At 32.0% G+C, this 24,272-nt stretch overlaps 4 protein-coding genes across 4 annotated transcripts; 2 read left to right on the top strand and 2 right to left on the bottom strand.

The window, feature by feature from the left end:
* The first annotated feature begins 938 nt into the window (after positions 1-938).
* Positions 939-1,496, top strand: LOC129916673 (peptidyl-prolyl cis-trans isomerase NIMA-interacting 4). Its single transcript, XM_055996772.1, has 2 exons — positions 939-1,101; positions 1,159-1,496. The coding sequence occupies exons 1-2, from the start codon at positions 1,020-1,022 to the stop codon at positions 1,467-1,469; spliced, it is 393 nt and encodes a 130-aa protein (XP_055852747.1). The 5' UTR covers positions 939-1,019; the 3' UTR covers positions 1,470-1,496.
* Positions 1,497-1,507: 11 nt separating this feature from the next.
* On the bottom strand, positions 1,508-6,476 carry LOC129916654 (probable glutamine--tRNA ligase). Its single transcript, XM_055996746.1, has 3 exons — positions 6,342-6,476; positions 4,969-6,290; positions 1,508-2,565 (listed from the first exon to the last, which is right to left on the bottom strand). Exons 2-3 carry the CDS (start codon positions 6,285-6,287, stop codon positions 1,536-1,538), a joined length of 2,349 nt encoding a protein of 782 aa, XP_055852721.1. The 5' UTR covers positions 6,288-6,290; positions 6,342-6,476; the 3' UTR covers positions 1,508-1,535.
* Positions 6,477-9,961: 3,485 nt separating this feature from the next.
* LOC129916675 (uncharacterized) lies at positions 9,962-12,079 on the top strand. The gene is made up of 2 exons (XM_055996774.1): positions 9,962-10,408; positions 11,103-12,079. Exon 2 carries the CDS (start codon positions 11,148-11,150, stop codon positions 11,511-11,513), a length of 366 nt encoding a protein of 121 aa, XP_055852749.1. The 5' UTR covers positions 9,962-10,408; positions 11,103-11,147; the 3' UTR covers positions 11,514-12,079.
* Positions 12,080-17,899: 5,820 nt separating this feature from the next.
* Positions 17,900-24,059, bottom strand: LOC129916672 (mitochondrial pyruvate carrier 2-like). Its single transcript, XM_055996770.1, has 4 exons — positions 23,492-24,059; positions 23,341-23,381; positions 18,491-18,742; positions 17,900-18,426 (listed from the first exon to the last, which is right to left on the bottom strand). Exons 1-3 carry the CDS (start codon positions 23,667-23,669, stop codon positions 18,524-18,526), a joined length of 438 nt encoding a protein of 145 aa, XP_055852745.1. The 5' UTR covers positions 23,670-24,059; the 3' UTR covers positions 17,900-18,426; positions 18,491-18,523.
* Positions 24,060-24,272: the final 213 nt, after the last annotated feature.

Below are 24,272 nucleotides of genomic sequence, written 5' to 3'. Positions count from 1 at the left end.
TCCCATAAAGAGAGATCTCTGAGAGCTCAGAGATTTTTTTAAGTGAGACAAAAAATATCAGTTGTGTGCTCACTTTTTTTCGGAGTTTTTTGTGATGAAAATTTCTTGGATTCACTTCTCAGTTTTTATTTTTCAAATTGTTTTAACGTTTGTTTGACAAAAACAGCTATTCGTTTTGATATTCAAATATGTGTCGTGTAAAAGTAAAAGTGCTAGAAAAATTAAAAATTTAAAGGCTTGGCCACACCGGAGGGTATGCGGTATAGCGGTAACGATATTTGTACTAAAAAAATTCCACACCTGAACGTTGATGTGTCAGTTTGGAATTTTTTTCATACAAGTACCCTCACCGCTACCCGTACCGCTACCGCATACCCTCCAGTGTGGCCAAGCCTTTATGCTTCACGAAATAATTAATTATGAAATATTTACACAATGAATATTTGAAGAAAAGTTGCAGTTGTGTGAAGCTATAGCCTGTTTTCACTAGAGCCCAAATGAGATAATTTCGCAAATGAGGTCAGTTCAGATTGTAAATACAATTTTTTTTTCTATAGAATTTGACATTCGAAATGAGATAATTCGCGTTATTAGCCCTGATACATTCGTATCTCCTCGAGTAGAAGATCATGTGTTAATTTTAGTACTAGATCAACTCATCCGTAAACTATAACCTCCAATGGAACAGGGCTATTATGTCATTTGGGCTCTAGTACAAACAGGCTATTACAGTTGAAGTGTTGGATTTGAAATAAATTGGATTCATGTGAGAAACTTGTCCCACAATATAATTTTGCTCTTTCAAAATGAGCCCTCAGATCTTTTCTTTGTGGGACGCGTCTATCATTGATGCCTCTGTATAAAAACGGGTTGCATCTCTAATTTGCTATCAAACAGAGCTATGATTAATGTCATTTTTTTTTTGACATATAATTTGACGTGTCCGTCAACGTGCTGTCACAAAAATTATCCACACAGACACAACACACTTCATTCTCGATTATTAAACCAAAACCGTGATGCCTCCCAAAAAGGATACGAAAGGAAAGGATAATAAGGCCGGTGGCAAGAAACCGGCAGCCGGAGGAGATTCAGAAAAAGGTAACTTCTATGTCAACATCTATTAAAAAACCAAACTAATAACTTGGCTTCTTCTAGGCAAAGAAAAGAAGGGTGGTAATGCCGTCAAAGTTCGCCACATCCTATGCGAGAAACAAGGTAAGATTATGGAGGCGATGGAAAAGCTAAAAGCGGGCCAAAAATTCCCCGAAGTAGCTACAGCGTATAGTGAAGACAAAGCTCGCCAAGGCGGCGATTTAGGATGGCAAATACGTGGTGCCATGGTTGGTCCATTTCAAGATGCCGCTTTTGCACTGCCAATCTCAACTGTCAACAATCCAGTTTATACTGATCCCCCAATAAAGACTAAATTCGGATACCACATTATAATGGTGGAAGGGAAAAAATAAAAAAATATACAATTTCTTTTTTTAGAATAAAAATTTAAGAAATGTTTTTTATTTCAAATCGCAAAATCACTTTTTGCCAGCATCTTCTTTAAGGCCAACAGTTCGATTGAACACAATTAAATCCTTAGTGGTATCGGGATCGACAGAGAAGAAACCAATTCTTTCAAACTGGAATTTATCGTATACTTTCACGCCACTAATAACACGATCGACAAACGAACGCAAAATCGTAACGGTGTCTGTTTTGCAGTCGCTTAGGAAACCTCCGGGAACTTCATTCGTATCCTCTGGGTTTTTATGCTTGAAAAGCAATTCGTATAATCTTATTTCGATTTCGATAGGCTGCGACACCCACTGAATGAACGCCTTCGGTTTCTCTGCTTTCTCAGATTCTTCGCATTTGCATATCAACTCAATAACTTTGCCATCCGTATCTTTTTTCACCTCGCTTACTGAGATCACAAGTCCAGCATGTCTCAGACCAACTGATTGTTCAGGCGATAGACGTCTATAGCCTTTCTCTGGAGTCAATTTGAAATCGCTTTGTTCTATGTAAATGACACGATCGAGAACAATGCGATGGGTACCTTTTTCAGGATTCGAAGGGAAGTTTGGCACTTCAACATCGATGGCCTTTTCGTGGGGGAAGTTCGAAATTGTTACCTTGAGTGGCTCTTGTACAACCAAACGTCTTGGTGCAGTAACATTGAGAACATCACGAACAGCAGCTTCAAGCATAGAAGGATCCACAGATATCTGTGCTCCTGTGACACCCATTTGGGCGCAAAAGTTATTAATGGCCTCAGCTGGAAATCCTCGTCTGCGTAAAGCGGACAATGTGAAAAGCCTTGGGTCATCCCAATCGTTGACGATTCCCTCAGTGATGAGTTTTCCGATTTTTCTCTTCGAGACCAAAGCAAAGTTCATATTAAGTCGGCCATATTCCCATTGAACTGGACAGTATATATCCAAGGCGTTACATAGCCAATAGTATGAAGAACGTCTCGATTGAAATTCCTTCGTGCAAAGGGAGTGAGTGATGTTCTCTAGAGAATCACACAGACAATGAGTATAATCGTATGTCGGGTAGATGCACCTAAATTAAAAACCAAATTCACCAAATATTATGAACTACTCAAGGTAAAGATTAGGATGCTTTTTTTCAAGGCAACCATCGATTTTTGTCACTCCCATTTCAAAATTTTGTTGGAAGTACCCCACAAAAAATTCCCTGAAAGCTTGAGCCCTTAAAATTAAGATTTAGCACTCGCAATTCGCGTTTGAAGATTTCCAGTGAATTAATTTATACAGCATTGAATTTCTTACAAAAATTTTCTAAGAATTGAATCTTTATTATTGATAATTATCGAGATAATAAGCTTAGATTCGTTCATAACTAGCGATTTTCATGACTGCGACTCAAATCTAGTAGCACAGTAAAAATAGATATTTTCAAAGAAAAATTATTTTAACTGGCTGATTTTTGGTACACTGGTTGGTATTGAGATAGCTTACAATCTACGAAAACTCCTTGGGATAGGTCCGTTTCATGAGATCAAATTATAGTCAGAATAGTTTTTTAAAAACTGTATATTTTAGATAATTGATAATTCTCGTTTTAGATAAAAATTATGTTCTACAAACTAGTTGCTTACCTTATTTTAAAAATAATTAGGATACAAAGTTTTCTTGTATCACTCACCGTTTAGAAATTATAACACTTCAAACATGGTACGCAAAGTTATGAAAACCGGTAGTTATGAAGAAATCTTATGTCGAGTTCCAATGAACCAAAAATTCGATATGCAGTCGACTTGCAGTCACTACTTTTTCCTTAAATGAATTCCAATGAAAAAAATTCGCTACTTTTTTAATCTTTTTTTTTCAGACGGATTTACAAAGACTTTCGCACACACTTCAATTTTGCCAAATGCATAACGTCAAACCAAACTAAAATTTTTTAAAGAAATGAAGAACCAGATGCCTGATTCGCAATATTGCGAGACGAGATTTTCCTTGACGATTTTAAAAATTACCAAACAATGAAAATATATGAAACAATGCACAATATTCCGATTCTCGTTGCCAATTTTTGTTTAAGCCTGATACGCTGCTGATGCGAAACAAAATTTTCCATACAAAATTTCGTTAACGAAATCTTGAACGAAGTTAAATTTGTTTTGGTTTTGTTTTTAAACTTATTTTCTGATGTTTTTTCTTGAATTGTTTACTTCTATTTTTATTATTTTTAGTTTGCTATAATACCCGATGGTCTTTTTTATCAACATGTTCGCTGTTGACTTTGGAGACTTCAAAGTTTTTCGTTTCGCTTCAGCAGCGTACTAGGCTTTATTTGTAAAATATAAATCATTTTTAGTGAACAAAGTAAACAAATTTTATGTTATTTTGTTCTATGAAGTTTTGTATATTCTTTTGTTATTCATCGGTGACTTGGACACAAATACATTGACAAAATGAGATCGCTACCTCTTTTGATTTCCTAAACAGCCAAAAAGTATCGACTGTAGTAGCGATTTTAATAGCGACTGCAAGTGGTTGAAAGAAATTCGACATTAGCTTATTATCTCGAGAAATATCAATAATAAAGATTCAATTCTGAAAACTTTTTTGTAGGAAATTAAGTGCTCTATAGGTCGTTTCAAATCAAAAGTCCCATGGAAAATTGAGCAAAAATAAAAAAACTCAATTGCTTACTGGAAGGAAGCATTTATGAGGCAGCTGAACTTTTTCTAAAATTACGATAAAATAATGAAGAACAGTTCTTGATATCCCTATTTTAATTAATTGATCTGTCTGTGAGATTCACTGGGTTAGTTTCAGAATGCGGAGGCAAGTCTCCCGGGCTTGCATCACTCCATATTCGCGGGCAATACAAAAAAAAATACAATTATTTAATAATTTATCATTTGAAGGCAGTTGGGATAACTTTGCCGAAGATATTGTTATAGGACTAGGTAAAGATGGACTAAAAATGTCCAGTTTATATGATAGCAATTCATAACTTAAAATTCTATTCACATCTTTTCATTTGTATAATTGGGCAGTAAATATTTTATTTTTATTTTTCAATTATTTTGGAGTCGTCACCATAGAAATCATTAATAAACAAATTCAGATTTTTCGTTTGTTTATTTTTTTCTCTAGCATTTCTTTCATTCAAACAAGCATGATTTGTTGTTATTTTTGAGTTAATTTGTCGCAATGAGCCAGTAAAATTGAGTTTTTTCTTTATTTGGGCTCAATTTTATTGGAAAGGAGAAAATAAACTCAGAGTCAGGACTTTTGATTTGAAACGACCTATAAAACTTACGTGTATTATGTATATTCAAACGCGAATGACAAGTGCTAAATCTTAATTTTAAGGGCCCAAACTTTCAGGGAATTTTTTGTTGGTTATTCAAAAGAAAATTTTGAAATGAGAGTGACAAAAATCGATGGTCGCCTTAGAAAAAAAAAAACATCTTAGTAAAGATCTTACCATTGATTTCCTGTGCGATGATGCGGAATGAACTTTATCCTGTAAGCAACTGGATCAACTTTGCCCTCTTCCAAGGTAACCTTCAATCGCAATGTTGCCGCACCTTCGTCGATTTTACCATTTTTCATGTCTTCGAACAGCTGCAAGCTCTCCTCAACTGGCCTATCACGCCATTCCGATGGCTTTGGATTAAAGCCCTTCATTTCATCGGCTGTTTGGTGGCAAACATAGGCCAGTCCTTTCTTAATCAAAACCACAGCCCACTCGTACAGTTGCTGGAAGTTGTCCGAAGAATGAGTTATCTTGTATGGTTTGTAGCCAAGCCACTCGACCATATCTTTGATCCCGATAAAGAACTTTTCTTCTTCTTTCTCGGGATTGGTATCATCGTAGCGCAAGAAGCAAACACCATTCTGGGATGCTGCATATCCAAAGTTGATATTGATTGCTTTTGCATGGCCAATGTGAAGAATCCCGTTGGGTTCTGGGGGGAATCGAGTTCGTACCTTTCCACCAGTTTGACGCAGATGTTCCTTTAAGATGGCTTCAGTATTTTCAGTTACAACGTAGCCATCGGTTTTATAGTTCTCCCCAGGAGCATGAAAGTGCACTTTGGTCTTCATGAGTTCGGCGATTGTCTTCGCCCCATCCGATTCAACTTCAGTTGCTTCTTTCTTATCAGCAGCCGGCTTAGCTGAACCGGCAGCCACCGACTTTGTTTTGTCCTTCTTCTTATCGGGCTTTGGAAGGGGTTTTAAATCTGCATCAGTTTTAGGACCAAGTAGATCAAAAATCTGAACTTCTATCTCGGATTTAACAGCTTTTCCATCGGCCCACTTAAGCTGGTTGCGTACTTCCTGCATTATTTTGCCAACATTGAAATGATAACGCTGTTCAATGAGTGCATCTTTGTGCAAACGGATTTGTTCCTCTACAGCGCGATCAATTTCTTCTGGCGTTACGACAACACCAACACCACATTCCTTTTCGAACTCTTCAATGTTCACTCCATCCTTTTTGTGACCAACTTTAAGGAGATACTCGAGTGCGGCATCGATTCGCATAATAGAGTCGAGTTTTTTTGAGACAATGTACTTGTTGAGCAATGGCAATTCTCCAATGATTTGTGGTTTGATTTTGGATGCCATGTGATAGAGGAGCATGCCAACTCCTTCGCCAAGGGTTGTAATATCACATTCTTTGAGTGCTAATTGTAAATTTCTCGTAACGTTGGCATTTTTCAGAGTTTCTTTGGCCTTTTGTTCGCTCATGCCTAGAGCTTGGAACTGAGCCAATAATACTTCGGAATCGGCTGCCATTGTCTTAAGATTGTTTGTTTAATAATATTCAAATTATGATAATTTATAAATTACCTTTTATAGTCAACAACGAAATTGGAGTAATAACACCGCAAGAGGACAAAAATGACGAAATGTGTGAGCAATGTGGCAAATCGCAGATGTGAAATGTTGCACAAAGTACATAAAAAAAACTCAACAAATGACAAATATTTGTTTTAAGGTTTGTTTGAGTTAAAATTCGGAAAAGACACTGGGTAGTGGGTAGTTGCATTTTTTGGTTCCGAGAGTAACCAATAGCCGCGTTCCACAAATAGGGACAAGTGATACAAATATTTTTAACTGCGCACGAATCTTGATCCCGATGAAAAGCAAGATTTCATGTAGTTGTTGTAATACGTAATAATTATTGATCTATATGGATCAAGTGGGATAATAATAAAACTGCTATTATTTGCAACAAAAATTTAATTTTTCTTTTTTTTTTCTTTTGGAATATCTAAAATATTTTTATGTGTAGTAATAAATCTACTTAGTAGACTACCACATCCAATGGAAGGGGGCTTATATTGACTTTTATTTTAATCTTAACTTATTTTTATAAACCAAGTTTATCCGAGAAGCTATGTTGATACTAGCCGTTTTTTATTATCACTTGATCCATATAGATCATTAATTAAAATGTATTACAACAACTACATGAGATCTTGCAAGATCGCGATTCGTGATCCTGATGAAAAGCAAGATCACGATTCGTGATCCTGATGAAAAGCAAGATCTCATCTAGTTGTTGTAATACATTTTAATTAATGATCTATATGGATCAAGTGATAATAAAAAACGGCTACTATCAATGTGAGGTTTCGATTAGCTCTCAATTTTCCACCCATCTTTAATATTCGAGCATATGGTCTACTGGTAAGGTGCTGGCTTGGTATGCAGAGGTACGTGGGATCGATTCCTGGCCGGGCCATGTGATGAAAATAAAAAAATGTGTTCTTTTTCAATTAAAATAATATTCTCATCATTTCAGAACAACAGAAAAAGTAGTGGAATTTCCAAAAAAGGAAAAGAAACAAAATAGGAAAAAATTAAAATAAATAAAATAATATGTAGAAAATGCAAAACAGAAAAAATCAAAAGAAAATAAAAAAAATGAAATGAAATTCAATAAATTCTTTTTTTTTTATGCATAAATTCAACATTTTCTACAACACCTTCAAACACTTCTATAAGGCCTTATTATTTCATCCTACGCAAGTAATCCGGTTTTTGCATTAGATAAACCCTCTGCAGGAAGACCTCCGTAAGGCCATTTTAAGCTGTTTGCAACAAGCTGTTAGCTTGTGGATTACCTGTGAAGGAAAGTCCTATGCAATTTCGGTAAAATGCGCCAAAATGATTTGCATAAGACCTGTCCTTCTTGTTATGAAACCAAAAAATAGCTTGCATTGACCCTTATGAAAGCTTAATTTTGTTACTTGGGTAAAGCCCAGTACGCAGATCACGCTAAACTAAATTTTATCTCGACAATTTTTATCTCTACACGCGTTCGCTAAAAGCCAAGATAAATTTAAATTTAAAAATAACGGCTGAATCACAGTTTCATTTACTTATACCAGCTTACATTCAATATTAAGGTATAACTACATTGGCTCAAAAAGTGAAAAAGTACAAAAGTGAAAATTTTCAAATGCATTTTTGTGTAGTTTTTCGGGCTGGAAAATTAAAACTAATGATGCAGAAAGCTTATTTTTTGGTCTAAAAAACAATTTGTATACTCTTTTTCACAAAACAATTGCGCTAGCCAGAAAAAAAATATTTTCACTTTTGTACTTTTTCAAAAAGTGGTGTATGTAGTTAAGCCTTTACATTACATATTTTTTTTACCTGCAGAATACCTTTTTTACGCTCTCATTTTGTTTTATTCCTCTTCTTTTATATATTCCAAGGTTTTTTTTGCCTCTTATTCCTTGCAGCAACAACAAAAACCACAAAAATGTCAAAATTTATCTGTGAAAAAATGCGCTGAGCATTATTTCGCGAGCTAAATTGAGTGGAGACTTTTTGCAAAAGTAGTAGATGAGAATTCGAATTTAGCGCGTGAACTGCGTACTAATTGGCTAAAAATCCTCGCTAAAATTTATCTTTGGAGGAAATTTGTATGAAAGATAAATTTTAGCGTGATCTGCGTACTAGGCTTAATAGTTTAAAAGAGAAATACTTTAAATTTTACACCAATTTTGACTGTTTTTATATTTTATTTCAACTATTTAATACTACGTTTCCACCTACCCTAAATCCGAGATTAAGCTAAGTAGATTTAGCATAAAGCCATAACTACAATGACCTAAAAAGTGAAAAAGTGGGAAATTTACAAATAAAGTAAAATTTTTTTATTTCTTTCTAGTGCTATTTTTTTTTTGGAAAAAAAAACTACAAAAATTGTTTTTTAAACCGAAAAATAAGCTTTCTTCATCATTATTTTTAATTTTGTGGTCGGAAAAACTGTCACAAAATGAGTTTGAAAATGTTCACTTTTTGACTTTTTTCAAAAAGTGGCCGTTGTAGTTAAGCTGTAAAGGCTTAACTACATACACTACTTTTTGAAAAAGTGCAAAAGTGAAAATATTTTTTTTCTGGCTATCGCAATTTTTTCGTGAAAAAGGGTATAGTAAAAATTGTTTTTTAAAGCCTGGTACGCTGCTCGCGCTAAATTTTAGCTCCCATACAAATTATCGAAAAATTTTAGCTGAGCTAAAATGGATCCCATACAAATTATCGATAACTTGTATGGGAATTTTATCTCGGCTAAAATTTAGCGCGAGCAGCGTACCAGGCTTAAACCAAAAAATAAGCTTTCTGCATCATTATTTTTTTTTAATTTTTCAGCTCGAAAAACTATACAAAAATGCGTTTGAAAATTTTCACTTTTGTACTTTTTCACTTTTTGGGCCAATGTAGTTAAGGCTTAAATCTCGAGTTTTATTCTAAATCTCGGATTGAAGGTAGGTGAAAATCTTAGATTTAGGGTAGCTGAACCCAAATCTGAGATTTAGCGAAGTAGATTTAAAATAAATCTCGAGATTTAACATACAAAATAATTACAATAACGCACTCAAGAATTTTTGAGTGTGAATAAAAATCAAACACTTCCCAATTAATTTCATTATATTGTGGCACCATTAGCACTTCCCAACATCATTATAGTGTGACACTATACAGAACTCCAGAGAAGCTTTATTTAATGCTTAAGCCTGGTACGCTGCTCGCGCTAAATTTTAGCCGAGATAAAACTCCCATACAAGTTATCGATAATTTGTATGGGATCCATTTTAGCTCAGCTAAAATTTATCGATAATTTGTATGGGAGCTAAAATTTAGCGCGAGCAGCGTACCAGGCTTTACAGAGAATTTTTCATCGCACCTATAATCCCACTATAAGACACTCCTAAGAAATTTCTTAGAAGTATAAATATCAGCTTTTACTGATAATTTTTTTACCGTGGGTAAGCACCAGCTTTATAGGTGCGAATAGCCCTTTGGGCTCGAAACTCGAAAGCAAAAATGTTGGTTGGGCAGAACAATGTTTAATGTAAAACCACTTTAAAAACTACTTTACAAAAAGCACTTTATATTTTTATTCTATCTAATTATTTTTTTTTGCCAAAAACTTCACAGCAAATAATTTTTAAAATATTAGTACTTCAACCAAAAGAAAAGCAAAAAGATATAATTTTCACAGGATACTTCCATAATAACGCATTCGAAGATTTTTAAATTCAAACTTTTAACAACTTAAACCGTTTCATTGAACGCTGCCTTCAAAAAGATTCCTGGCGCGCAAGCCATTTCCAGCCACTTCCAGTCCAACTGTCATTCTTGCCTACAAAAAAAAGTGCAACACCAAAAAAAAACCGAACCAAAAACCGAACTAGCCAGCCGAAGCCGATTTCTTTTTTGTTTAAAATAATACACAGTTAAAGCCTGAAGAAGAAGCAGAGGTGAAGGTTTTTTTATTCTTTTCTTCAACTGAATTGTGTGTGCCTAGGTGTGGTTTTCAGCCGTTTTTTAAATTTGCATATTAAACTTTTTAAATCTTGACTTAAAAAACCGAGACAAAATACAGAAATCTTTTAACTGTAAGTACATCAAATTTTCTTATGATTCAACATTTTTTATTTCGGGGATTTTTTTTTTTGCAATTTTTTTGCATGTCTGCCAGAGCCAGTATGTCTCGTTAATCTAATTTTAACTGGATACATCTGCTTTTTTGGTCAGAGATAATGTGCTTTTTTTGAAACTTCTTTAAAATTATCCAATTTTAATAGAACCACAGACAAAAAGGCATTTAATGCCGTATCTAGTTGTCGTTGCGCTTTGTCGAGATGTTAAAATCGACCATTTATATATTTCTCATCCCATAAATACATTTTTGCCAGAGCAAAGCAATGCACTCCTCATCCAGCACAATCTATATGTACGTAGACTAAAATAGCACACACCTCAGTAGGGGCCATTTGGTGGGCTCTTTTTTTTCGTGTCTTCTGTACTTGCTGTTGCTTTGTTCCGTTCGCCAGATTTTCAGTTGATGTGCGTTTCTCATAAATCGCAACAACACTTTGGTCTGTAGGCTCACGTCATCATCATCGTCATAGTTGGTCTTCGTCGTCGTAGCCTCATTACATTTTTTTGTTGTTTTTATCTGTTAACTTTTTGTAGTGAAATCGTGGAAAAGTAAATTCTATACTCACTCACCTTTTGTGTGGCGCGTCGTTTATTTTTACATTCTTTGTTCTCATTTTATACCTATTATTTTTTTGCTATTACTTTCAGTAACAACACAAAGTAAAACAAAAAAGAAAAAAAAATCAACTAACCATGACATCAACTGAGCTTAAAATCGGTCTTACCAACAGTGCCCGTCCATCAAGCCGTGTTCTCAAGCCACCAGGCGGTGGTCACACCAATATATTCGGCGACGTGGACACCCAAGTTAATGCACCACGTCCCAAATACAACCAACAGAACTCTTCCAACATGAATGCGTGCATGAATTCGGAAGATCCAAATAAAGTTGTTGAAAAAATTCGTGAAGAATTAACAACTAAATCGGCACAGGTAGAAAAGCCGTCGTCAGAGCCCAAGAAGTCTCCAACATCGGATGTTTCATCGTCGTCCAATGACAGTCAACAGTCAAAGGGACGAATTCCACCTGGTGGATTCTCATCGGGAGGATTTTGGTGAAGGGCTTTGGCTTTTTTCTAAGTCAAGTCGCTTAATCTTTCAATTGCATTTAAAAGCGGTTATGTCTAAATTTTTTAATAATTATTGTATCTTTCGGAAAATGTCTCTCTCTCGTTTTTATAAGATTTCTGTTTGTAGTTGCGCTCATTTTGATGTTAGCTTTTATTCTCTTAATCTCTGCTTTTATTTATTATATAATAATATTCTACTTATTTAATGTATTTACAAAACAAAAGATCAAAATTCAGTTGTAATTATCTGAAAACAAAATATGTCCAAATCAATCTAAATATATTTCTAAGATCATAACATTCAAAAGCACATCATCTAACAAACTAAACAAAACTCATCATCTAACGAATACTAACCAACAGATTTTTAACTCAACATTTTAGATAACAAAAATTCAAAAATCTAAGTCCATATTCATGTAAATTTTAAGGAAATCAATATATGTATTAAGAAAATCGGAATCATTTACTTATAGATGAGACACGAAATCCGTTGTCTCATCCTCTCTCTCTATAGTCTATAATACAAAATTTTTTGGGAACAACTCATTGAAATTGTTTATTTGTTTGTTTTGTATTTTACTTAATTGTCAAAGCTTTTATGTGAATATTTAATGGAAACAAAATTACCAACTTTAACAAATATATAAAAAAAACATGATTTTTACTTGAAAAAATAGTTGTTTTCCTTTTATTTGAATTTAAGTTGTCTTAACCTTTTAGCATGGTACAAGTTTCAGTTATAGAGTTGAATGAGATTTCAAAATTAAACAGCGTAGTTTTTTTAATGATTTTGTTTTAAAGCTATGAATCATAATAAGACTCGTTGTATTCAGAGCATGACTGAAGGTGACTCAGTTTTGTTTTTTTTGCTTGAATTTGTTTCTATGCTGGATCAACCCCAATAAGAAAAGGTTTGTGTATGAAACGGAAACATAATTATAATGGTAAAGTATGGGACATATTATTTTATGCAGACAGATTGTGGGCTGTTTTTATTTTATCTACATTATTAGGTAGTCAATCATGAGTGTCTTGTACTAGTCTCTAGATGTATCAAGTGATAAAAGACAACACGCGAGTCATTGTGGGGTGTTGAAAAGGTTAAAGATATGGGGGAGAACAAGACGGTTGGAAATACAAAAAAAGTATTTAATTTTAATAATTCCTAGATTCGTGATTGAATTTGTATTTAATTTTGTAAAAGTAAACATAAATTTACGGATTGAGTGTTTGTATTCAATATCTGGAATATAAGAGGAATTTTTTGGTTTTGTTTTATTTAAAAATTTTAAATAAAACAAAACCAAAAAAAAATTTTAAATTAAAATTAGTATTACATATAGAATTAATGTTAAAAATTTAAGTTATTTTATTTGACTGGAACCTATGCAGTATAAACACTAGACTGATTCAAAAAAAAATTTTTTTTCTTTTGTTCAAAGCATTGTTGAAAATATTGTTGGAAATGATGACAAAAAAATACTGTAAAAGTTTCAGCCCTTAATGTTAACATTTAGTACCGCCGCATCTCAATTTTCTATTTCCCGTACGATTTGTATGGGAAAGATTGTGTATTTGTGTTTAGAATTTTGTATCTTTTTAATGGTTCATCAAAAAGGCTAGATTTAATCATTTTCTTGTATAAAATTGCACGCTCTACAAGATTGCATTTATGAAATTAAAAAAAAAACGGACGCGAAAAATTAATTAAAATAATTTTTAGTTGAAAAAATGAATAATTCGAATTTATTGAAGAAATCTAATATGATAGTTTTAGGGGTTTGAGAGTTATATAAAAAGATCTGTGAAACCAAAACACAACATAGAATACAAATATTCGAAAATTTTGCCAAATTTTTTGAAAAACATAATAATTTCGTCAAAAAATCGGAAAAAAATGAGAAAAAATTACTTTTTATATTTTAAAGTTGAATAACTTCGAAACGCGGGGGTAAATCAAAAAAATTAATAAGAGCTTTTTTGTAGAGCGGACAATTTTTTTGTCAAGCCTTTTGGATGAACCATTAAAAAGATACAAAATTCTAAGCACAAATACACAATCTTTCCCATACAAATCGTATGGGAAATAGAAAATTGCGATGCGGCGGTACTTAATGTTAACATTAAGGGCTGAAACTTTTACAGTATTTTTTTTTCGTCATTTCCAACAATATCTTCAACAATGCTTTGAACAAAAAAAAAAAAAATTTTTTGAATCAGTCTAATAAACACAATTGGTTCTGAAACGAGTTTAAACAAATTTCCATACAAAAGGTTTAATTTCGTTCGTCTAATAATTGGGGACTGAACAAAACCGTCTCATTTTGTGATAGTGTCCGGTTACAGAAACTGAACTTCAAAAAAATTGTATCTGAATAGATAGTTCGGATAATAGGAATCACAACAAAAACATTACTGTTAAAAAAAGAGCCAAGTTCTCCTATGTTGAAATTATGCTAGCACAAAAAGTATTGAGATGTAAAAGTGTACCAAGTTCTAAAGTTTGGGTTCAAATTCGTATCAATAACATTTTGATTGTTCTCTTGACAATTTTTCTCTTAATTACCGATTTTTAAAGTTATTTCAAAAATTGCCAAGTAAACAATCAAAATTTTACTGATGCGAATTTGAACCCAAACTTTAGAACTTGGTACACTTTTACATCTCAATACTTTTTGTGCCAGCATAATTTCAACATAGGAGAACTTGGCTCTTTTTTTAACAGTAATGTTTTTGTTGTGATTTCACTACTTTTTGCAAAGTATGGCTGTAGAATTGAAAATCTCTATATTTGATGAAAATTCAGTGAAAATGGGCGGTTGCCACGCCCCCTGGCTGAAATTCTCAAAATTTTAAATTTTTTCCTTTGTATAACCTACCAGTTCTACCATTCTCCAAATTTCAAGATTCTACGATAATCAGAAGTGCTCTATAATATTTTATGAAAATTCATTAGAAATGGGCGGTTACCACGAACCCTGGCTGAAATTCTCAGATTTTAAATTTTATCTTTGTATAAACTACCAGCTTTAACATTCTACCAAATTTCAAGATTCTACGATAATCAGAAGTGTTCTATAATATTTGACGAAAATTCAGCGGAAATGGGCGGTTGCCACGCCCCCTCGCTGAAATTCTCAAAGTTTAAATTTTTTCCTTTGTATAAACTACCAGCTCTACCATTCTACCAAATTTCAAGATTCTACGACAATCAGAAGTGCTCTATAATACTTGATGAAAATTCAGAGGAAATGGGCGGTTCCCACGCCCCCTGGCTGAAATTCTCAAACTTTGAATTTTTTCCTTTATATAAACTACCATCTCTACCATTCTACCAAATTTGAAGATTCTACGACAATCAGAAGTGCTCCATAATATTTGATGAAAATTCAGCTGAAATGGGCGGATGCCACGCCCCCTGAATTGAAAATCTCAAATTTTCGATTTTTTCCTTTGTATGCACCACAAGTCCTATCACCGTGTAAAATTTCAAGTTTCTACGATATCGGGAAGTTCTCCATTTTTACGGTTTTTGCGATTTTTGAAGCCCTATATGTCAGAAACTACTCATCGTAGGAGGTGTTTGGTTTTGACCAGCTCAACAAATGTAGTGAGTTTGAAATTTCTAGCATCTTTGGTGTGGAAGTTAGAGGGGGGTCGAAAATGGCCTGAGTTGTTTCCTGTAAATAAGGGTGTAGTGCCAAAGTTGCTAGAGAACTTGGCTGGGCACTACCGTGCCCCTTGATTGCGAGGGAAATCCAAAAGTCTGAAGGAGCCAAGTAATAGGATCCTTCGGTTTTTGTTTCAACACCTTAAGGTGCTGCATAGAATTGAATGATTAAAGTGAGTCTGATAGCAGGATAATTGAGGTTATCTCTTTTCTTTTACGATCCTGGGGTCGAATCACGGCACACGATTACGATCATACGTTAACGTTTTAACTATTTCTGTCTCTATTCAGTTAGTAGAAAAAGATAGGGAAAAAAAGTGACCATACGTAATTGACCCCTGAACTTTGCAGACAATTTGTCTGGTTAGGTTTGGACAGCCACCAAAGTCGCAAAAACTGAACTGAAAGTGAAAGTGTCTTAAAGATTTTACTAAAATACATATTATAATTTATTTATTTGTTTTATTTTGTTTTGTTATCCATTTCAGACGTAAACATCATTTATAATTTTTAATCGATTCAATCCAACTATGATGTCATATTAAACATCAAAAAGCAAAACTTGAATGTGAAAATATACATACATAATCTAGGTATGTATCTATGGTGCAATGAAATAGTCATCTAGTCATCCCAACTAGGTAGTTCTAAAATGTATAAGAATTTTAAGTTTTGGTTAGATTGGTTTTATTTGCGAGTGTTGTTTATTTACCTTAAAATTTAATTCACTAAACAAGCTTTGTATAAAGCTTGACACTCATAAAAACCAAAAATGGTTATGTTTTAAAACCTGTCGAAATCCTCGTTCATGAAACAAATTAGTTGATATAAGTTATAGATATTAAACATGAAATTTTTCGCAGTTAGGTATATTTAAAAAGTTCTGTTTAACAAATATTTAAATTTATATTTAAAGAATTCAAAAGTTATAAGTTTTCTATCTTTAATTGTAAAAATTCGATGAATTAATTATGAATAGCGATAAAGTAAATAGGTACCAATTCAATGCAGCATACCTACATTTTTCACAGACAAGAAAAATGCAACAGCCTTTAAAAATTAAAGATTTCAACATTATTTAAACGTAGTTACGATGAAATTTCTCCTTAAAATTCATTTTTAACAAGTTGTTTTAGTCATTTAAAAGACATTTTTTTATTAAATTTAAGCTAAAAAATAGAATTTCAAAAAATTAATTTAAAGTTTTAAAATCCTTATCTATCTTGTTTGAGTGATTATTAAAACATTTTTTCTGTGATTTGTTAGTACCTCTAGTTTTATTTAATCGCTGAATTGATTTATAAAAAAGATTGAAGACGTACAAGAAAAAAAAAGAACTCATACGCCCTAGTGTACTCATCAGAGAACAGCAGTGAAAATGATCGTATTACTGGAATATTAACATGGAATTTTCGGGTTTATTAAAATTTATTTTATACACCTACACATGTATTTAAAATTTAAAATAAAGCACTTTTAAATGAAACTAAAGCTAAAGTATAATAAAAAGAAAATTATTGGTTTTTATTTCGAATATATGTATAAATTTGCGGGCCTTGGTCTCTGACACAAAATATTGCCACTTTTAAAAGGAAATAAAGCCTGCAGGGGATATTTCCTTTTCGTTTGGGTAATAACACCTGCAGGGGTTATTGCCGCGGGTGTTATTGCACTGCACCGAAAACTCTACTTATAATTTTTCTTTGGAGGTGCATATGAAAAACGAAAGGATTATAGAAAAGATAACAAAGGTTATTATCACTTTGAAAATAAAAAATCCTTCTAACCCACCATTTAACAAACCTAGAAAGTGATTAAGATGGATTTCATAAAAAAAATATATAACAGAGTAAAAATTTACTATTAGACATGAATGTGTATAGTTGTCTACATTATCTCTTTCTTAATACATAATAATAAATAACATATTTTTTAGTATAAAAATGGTTTAAATTTGTTCTATGCAGTACTTTTCATTATTCTGTACCTGTACCTTTTCTGTTGAAACAAAAAAATCAAAGTAAAAAAATAATCGTTTTTAATGATTCTTTTCGTTGATTTTGGTAACATCTTGAACAATGAGTTGACAGCAAAAAATCGTTATTTCACATACATTACATACACTGTGAAGAAACATCAAATACTGATAATTTGCAAAGTTGTGTACTTATTCTGTTGAAAAGAAGTGTATTAGAACAATAAACAAATAAAATAGTACGCATACACCCCGGTGTACTGTCGTGATTGTTAACGTGATGTTTAGTAATACCTAGTGCAATTGTATCTATGTCAATTTAAAGATTAAAGATTTTTTTTTAAATTAAATTTTTATTTTTACTAGGACACACAATTATGTATTATGTTATGTATAGCTTCATACACTCGCTCAAAAACTCTAGGGATCAAAACCAAATTCTGATATGTTTAGGCATTTTTGAAAATATGTCGTATTGAAATAAAATAAAAAGCGTTTAAAAGCTTTTTTTACCTTCTGGTTTATAGCACCTATACGTTTTTCAAGCTTAACATTCAGGCATTGTGTAAGAATTAGTAACTACTAGCATGCAGATTTGAAACTTAAAGTACATTGAAAAATATTTCAAAATATTTAATCATTTTCAATGTAAAGATCAGCTTCCCATATGTAAAGTATTTAAAAAGGCAACAAAATCAATTCCAAATAAATTCAAAATAAAAAAATGTTCTGTTTCTTAATTCTGAATTATTTTATTGTTCACAGTTGTTGCTTCCTGTTTATTTACAATAAACATTATTCTTATTTTTAACTTTGTATCTAATAGATAATATAGGCCAATTGCGACCCAGACTGTAGCGCCATCTTATTTATATGTACATATATCTAATATTTATATATTCACAGATTTGCACACTACAGGCAAGATAGATAAATAAATCTATGATATTGGGTTTTTATAATACCTAATCACAAGTTTATGTAAATATAGTTTAGATACAACAATTAAATCGTTGCTTCGTAAATTTTTTTATAATCTAATTTCTATATTGGTCTAAGCACACTTTTGTATAATCAATCAACAAGTTAAGAATTAATTAAAGTACCGTTAAATTGTGCTTCATCATTGTTAAACAATCTACGTTTTATATATTTTTCGTTTTGATTGTATACTCATTTATTTACAAATTTAATCATCACATATAGAAGAACACGCAAATTTGATAACTATAAGATATTTAACGTGATGTTTATCTGGAATAAAAAAAAATATGAAAGTTAATGTTTCGGGATGGTAATATTTTTTGTTTTTACTTACCTTGTAGACTTATTAATATATTTGGCATGCTTTCTATTTTGCTTCCTTGGAGGCATTGTAAGCTCTAATGAGTTGTACAACTTGAACACCTCCAACAAATACATTGACGGAGAATAAACTATAGTTTTTGGGAATGATGACAAGTGAGTACCGTGACCAAATGATTCCGGTTGCTGCTAAAGCCGCACATTGTGGTACTGATAGTTGATCTGCTGGCCTCGCCAAATCACTCAAACCAGCGATCACAAGACCCTAAAACAACAATATTATTAGAAATTTGTCAAACAATTAACAATCAATTGTTAAAAGTTTTTTTTTATGTTATGTATATTCTTGTAGTCGATTTATTTATTTTTGTTTTGATACTAAATGGATTTTTTAATGTTTTTTTTATCAAGCGTTCATAGAAATAACTACAAGGAATATACAGTAAAAAAAAGTAGCTTAACAGCACGCGACACTCAAACGAATCTTAAAAATACGTTTCTATTTCGAAAATATTTCTGTGCGGAATCTAACGTTCTAAGGATTTTTACCAAATCTCAAATCTGCTGCATACGGTTGTTTTACTAGTTTATATACAAAGATTTACTGCCTAACCTTTTAAGTAATATTTTGGCATACAGAATTAGGCATTTTTTACCCCAATCTGCGGAAAAATTCCTACTGGGCTCGATTTTGGTATAGACCTTCGTTACGGCGTTGTTATGAAGATGTGAAAAATCGACATTTATATTGCGTCCGCGTTAGAAGTTATAGAGGTCAAAAGGTCACGAAAATCAGTTTTTCGCATATATCTCGTGACCTGTTGCTCGTAGGTCATAACAATGCCGTAACGAAGATCTATACTAAAATCGAGCCCAGTAGGAATTTTTCCGCAGATTGGGGTTAAAAAATGCCTAAAATTTACTGGGCTATAGAATCATTTAGAGCATCATTGTAGTCGTTTTCGACCTTTTGAAATATTAAAACTATTTATGTAAAAGCTTTCGTTTTACCACTTAATTTCTTGATTTCTCATTTAAAAGCGACTGAACCGATTTTAACGAATATTTGTTTGTATAGAAGTGGTAGTACTAAATTTTTCAAAAACCATATCTTTCGATTTCTTAAAAAGGATTAAATTAAAAAAAGAATGGAATACATTTTTGCAGGTAATATTATTTAAAAGCATATTTTTGATAAATATGTTTGAAATAATAACACTCTTATAAATTGAAATGCACAAAAAAGTGAAAAAAATCTTTTTGTTAAAGATTATAAATTATGATCATTTAAAATCAAAACCTTGACCCTTTAATTTTTTTGCAAAAAATTAATAAAAAAAAAAAACAAAAAAACGGCAGGATGATTTAAATGAAATTTTTTTGTGGACATATAAAATAATAAAAGGCACAATAAACATTAATGGCTTTCTCGATAATTCCAACTTTTGGTCAGATTATCCTAAAAAAAAACTTTTTTCTTGATTTTTCAAATTATTAATGCAAAAAAAATTTATATTTGTTTTTCGAATTTTGAATTTTTGTGTGAAATTCATTGCAAAATATTGGTGTTTAAAGACAAAAAGATCTTTTTCCATTCAAAGTTCAATATCTCATCGTAGCTGAATGAAGAAGTTGTCCAATCTAGTAGTTAAGTTGGAAAGTTTTTAGAAAAAAAAAACCAAAACCGGAAAAATAGAAAAAAATTGGTATTTTAATATTGAATTGAGCTGAAAGCGAAGATTGCTATATGTAATATCTCAAAACGAGAAAATTCTAGCTTTAAATCCTTTTTATAAAATTCCAATACCTACGACAATTGTTAAGGGAAATACAGTCACTTGGATTTTTTCCCTTTTAGTTTTAAAATTTTTCACAAAAATAAAATTAGAAACTCTTGAAACAAATCTTATTATTTTCCTGATTGCACTTCAGAAGAAAATAAATTGCGCGACTGGGGTCGCACGTACTTGCTCTTATGGTAAAAGTTAGTCTAATGTTAAAGCTTTTCATTCATAAAAATAAAGGAAAATTTAAAATTTGATATTTTCACGGAATTTCATAAGTGGTGAAAAAAAAAAAATAAAATCTGATTTTATAAATAATTAAATACCGTTTTATATGATCTTTTACAAAAAAATAAGTATGCCATTTTATTTCTTGTATAAAAAGGAATTTTCAGAAAAAAATTTTCGAAAATCGTTAGAGCGGTTTTTTTTTTAAATAATTTTTTATATATAAAAATTTTCTAACATTTAAAAAAAAAAAACTTGGTATGCCATTTCGAAGAAATAATTAATTTACACCTAAAAACGGAATTTCAAAATTTTTCACCGACCCGTTTTCAAAAAATTGAATTTTCAAAAAAAAAATTTGAAATATTTTTTAAAAATCCAAAAATGTGTTTTTTGAAAAATTTAAATTTTTTTAAAAAATAATTGCTTAAACTTTTCTGTACAAAAATTTTGGTCGAAATCTGTTTTGTAGTTTACGAGAAATTCATAAATCAAAAAAACCGTTCTATGGCAGGTACAGTTAATAACTGTAGAAAAAATATTTTTTTTATTTCCAAAGAAAGCTTCTATGTGCTTTACTACACACACAAAATTTAATCAAAATCGTTAGAGCCGTTTTTGAAAAAAATTAACTTTTGTATTTCCGTTACATGACAGGTACCGTTAGTTTTGGTCCTAAAAAAAAAAATTTCAATTTCTCCTCTAGGGAATCAGCAAAAAACTGTTAACTACCAAGTTTGAAGAAAATAGCTCCAGTAGTTTAGGCTGTAGCTCGAGGTTCTTACAGACAGACAGACAGACAGACAGACAGAATTGCCGGACCCACTTTTTTGGCATTCTCCATCATCGTAATGTCATGTAAAATTGTTATCTCGAGTTCGATTTTTTTTACGAATCCTAAACTTGCCCTATAGTACCTATATCGCAAGTAAAAATCATTATTGTACTAGCATCTAATATATTGCATTTTTAAACTTTTGAGCTAATACTATTTACAAACGTTGAAATGCATTTTTTTTTTTTTCAGTAAAAAAAAAAACTGAAATGATTCAAATGGGGTTAAAAATTAATTTGTTTTATTAAAAACGTTTAATTATTTAGTGTTAAGTCTTGGAAAGAAAATCTCACTAAATTTTACTACATGTTTATATGTACCTATATTCCTTATCGTCGCCTTTCAATGAAAACTCCTTAAGTCCTTTTTTTCACTTTTTGAGAAATCGCATTAGAAATTGGTTATCCAATATTAAAAATTCAAAAATGGTCTAATCCACAGTACACATAAAAAGGTAATATATTCCGAACTGACATTGGTCGCCAAATTGTCAAAACATGACAATTTGGCGACCAATGTCAGCTACCGAATTCTTAATTGCTTCAAATTACCGACGAAAAACGCACAAAAACCGAAAAACCACGCACACCACTAATTTTTCAAAAATTATCGACCATTTTCCGCGAAGAAACACGAAGAAATTGTTTTTATTTCAATTTATAATTTTTTCAAATGACATTTTATAAATTAAAACAAAAACAAATTTCCTGTTTACTGCGATTGAAATATAAAAATTAAAGGCCGACCTGACAGATTGGTGCCTATTTTTGACAAACAAATTTTGACAACGTTCGGAATATATTACCTTATTATGTGTACTGTGTATATTACCTTATTATGTGTACTGTAGGTCTAATCTACGTGTTCGTTAACATTTCGGTAAAATAATTGCTTTGCTACAATTGAAAAATAAAGCTTTGGTTATTGGGTAACTCGGAAAATGTAACTGAAGTCGAAATGGACTTAGGGAGTTTTCATTGAAAGGCGACGAATATGAAAAAAAAAAAAAAAACAATTCTATCGATTTTTTTCACATATTTAATTTTTAACTCGAAACTTAACTTTTATAACGATATTCAATTTTTCGTTGATATGATAATTCATTGAGGAACATCCCCAAATTTTTGAATTTTGATTATTGCAATAGAAAATAAAATAAAAATAATTTAAATTATTTTCTAACATAAAAAAAACTTTAACATTATAAGTTACATTTACCATAGGAGCAAGTTTGTGCAACCTAGTCGAGCATTTAATTTTATTTGTATTTTTTAATTTGGAACACCCCGTATGCCTATCTTCATAATTTCTTTATTGATTTAAAGTCTCTATTCCAAAGTGCATTTATCGTTTGTAAACGAGAAACCAACTTCCATTATGGAACCACAAGCAAATAAACTATTAAATAATTGTCTACATTTAATGCAACAGGTCGCTCGAAAACTCAAATTAATTTGAATATCGTGCATTAAGTATACAGCACCACAAGCGTGCTAGACTTAATTAAAAACAAAATACCTGGGCATGGGTATTTGAACATTGCATACGATACAATCTTTATTGAAGTATTTTATTCGTATATGTTGATGACAGTAGCTATCTTATAAAAAAAAATAAATACATACATCTACTCCGGAAAAAATATATTAACTGATGCATTGAAGTTAATTAAGTAGATAGTAGATAGTCGCTTATCAGTGAAGTGATTTGAAAAGTAAATGTAAGATAGTTATGTCTATTGTAGATATGAATAAAACTGATAATCTTTAATCAATGGGGATTTTTTTTACCAATAACTTATCGCATAATTAAATCGAATAGAAAGAAAAAGATAGCAGTAGGTTATCATCTGTCTGACATCAACAACGCTTTTTCCCAACAATAAATTGCGTATAAAATATTTCTATTTTCTCCCCAAATACAACATTATGACATAGATTATGCAAACAAAAAAATTCAACCGACCTTGAGCAAAAAATAATTTATTATGTAAGTCTATTGAATTTCCGCACTTACCCATTTGAATGCTGGCGCCCAGAAAAATACTGTCTTAGGACCTGCAAATGAAAATACAATCTTCATCAGCAAACAATCACATCTCTGATCCCACGTGAATATCACATGGAGAACAGGTTATTCGTTCCCATATTAATCGTGCGTAACCTACCTGCGGGATGCTGCCATAGCGGACGCAGTTTATCTGGCACAACTTTATCAACTCTTCCAATCAATGCATTGTAAATTTTTGATGGTATTCCTTTTCCAGCTGTCGACGCTGGCGGGGGTGGTGGTGGAGGAGGAGCAGCTGCTGCTGGTGGTGGAACACTTGTGCCAGCCGAAGCCATTATAGTCTACGATTCTTTCTAGTTAGCGGTAAGATATTATAAACAAGACGCGACCGCTTGAATGCTAAGTGCGAACTATATAAAATTCGAATCTTACAAATGAATTGGAATGACAGGAAATTCTAGCGAACGGAACATTCCACCTTGGCCTTCACAGAAATCGGAACGTGAATGTTTTTCCGCGACGCAAAGCCAACGAGACAATGTGCCAGGTACTAAAAACAAACAAGCTACGATATTATAGGATACGTGGGCGAGCGAATTTGTATAGTGGCTGTGGATTGTGGCAGTGACAGTGGCAATATGTATATCTGAATTAATTGCCAATGCTCCCTCCTGCTTCCACTATGTAGTCAGTCAACTATTAAACTAAATAAATATACTCAAAGAATGATTGTGGTGGTATGAATGTGGCGGAGATAATTTTTGATATTTCAAAGGCTGTCAAAATCTGTATTGAAAACACGTCATTTAAGTAAAGCTTCACATCATGATATATATTTGGGAGCTTTTTTAGTGACGTTATATGAAAGTAGGGGAGGGGTAAGTAAGTGGTCTACCTACAAATTTATAAAATCACAAGTCTCGTATTTGCATATGGGT

The sequence above is a fragment of the Episyrphus balteatus genome, chromosome 3 (genome assembly GCF_945859705.1).
Source record: "Episyrphus balteatus chromosome 3, idEpiBalt1.1, whole genome shotgun sequence".
NCBI classification, from domain to species: domain Eukaryota; kingdom Metazoa; phylum Arthropoda; class Insecta; order Diptera; family Syrphidae; genus Episyrphus; species Episyrphus balteatus.
This window is presented reverse-complemented; position numbering and strand designations above follow the sequence as displayed.

Excerpts from the sequence above, each read along its gene's own strand:
- LOC129916654 (XM_055996746.1), bottom strand. The coding sequence starts at position 6,287 with ATGGCAGCCGATTCCGAAGTATTATTGGCTCAGTTCCAAGCTCTAGGC. Across the intron at positions 2,566-4,968 it reads CATCGCACAGGAAATCAATG|GTGCATCTACCCGACATACG; the intron begins GTAAGATCTTTA and ends TTTTTAATTTAG.
- LOC129916672 (XM_055996770.1), bottom strand. The coding sequence starts at position 23,669 with ATGGCTTCGGCTGGCACAAGTGTTCCACCACCAGCAGCAGCTGCTCCT. Across the intron at positions 23,382-23,491 it reads GCTATGGCAGCATCCCGCAG|GTCCTAAGACAGTATTTTTC; the intron begins GTAGGTTACGCA and ends TTTCATTTGCAG. Across the intron at positions 18,743-23,340 it reads GGGCGCCAGCATTCAAATGG|GGTCTTGTGATCGCTGGTTT; the intron begins GTAAGTGCGGAA and ends TTGTTGTTTTAG.
- LOC129916675 (XM_055996774.1), top strand. The coding sequence starts at position 11,148 with ATGACATCAACTGAGCTTAAAATCGGTCTTACCAACAGTGCCCGTCCA.
- LOC129916673 (XM_055996772.1), top strand. The coding sequence starts at position 1,020 with ATGCCTCCCAAAAAGGATACGAAAGGAAAGGATAATAAGGCCGGTGGC. Across the intron at positions 1,102-1,158 it reads CGGAGGAGATTCAGAAAAAG|GCAAAGAAAAGAAGGGTGGT; the intron begins GTAACTTCTATG and ends GGCTTCTTCTAG.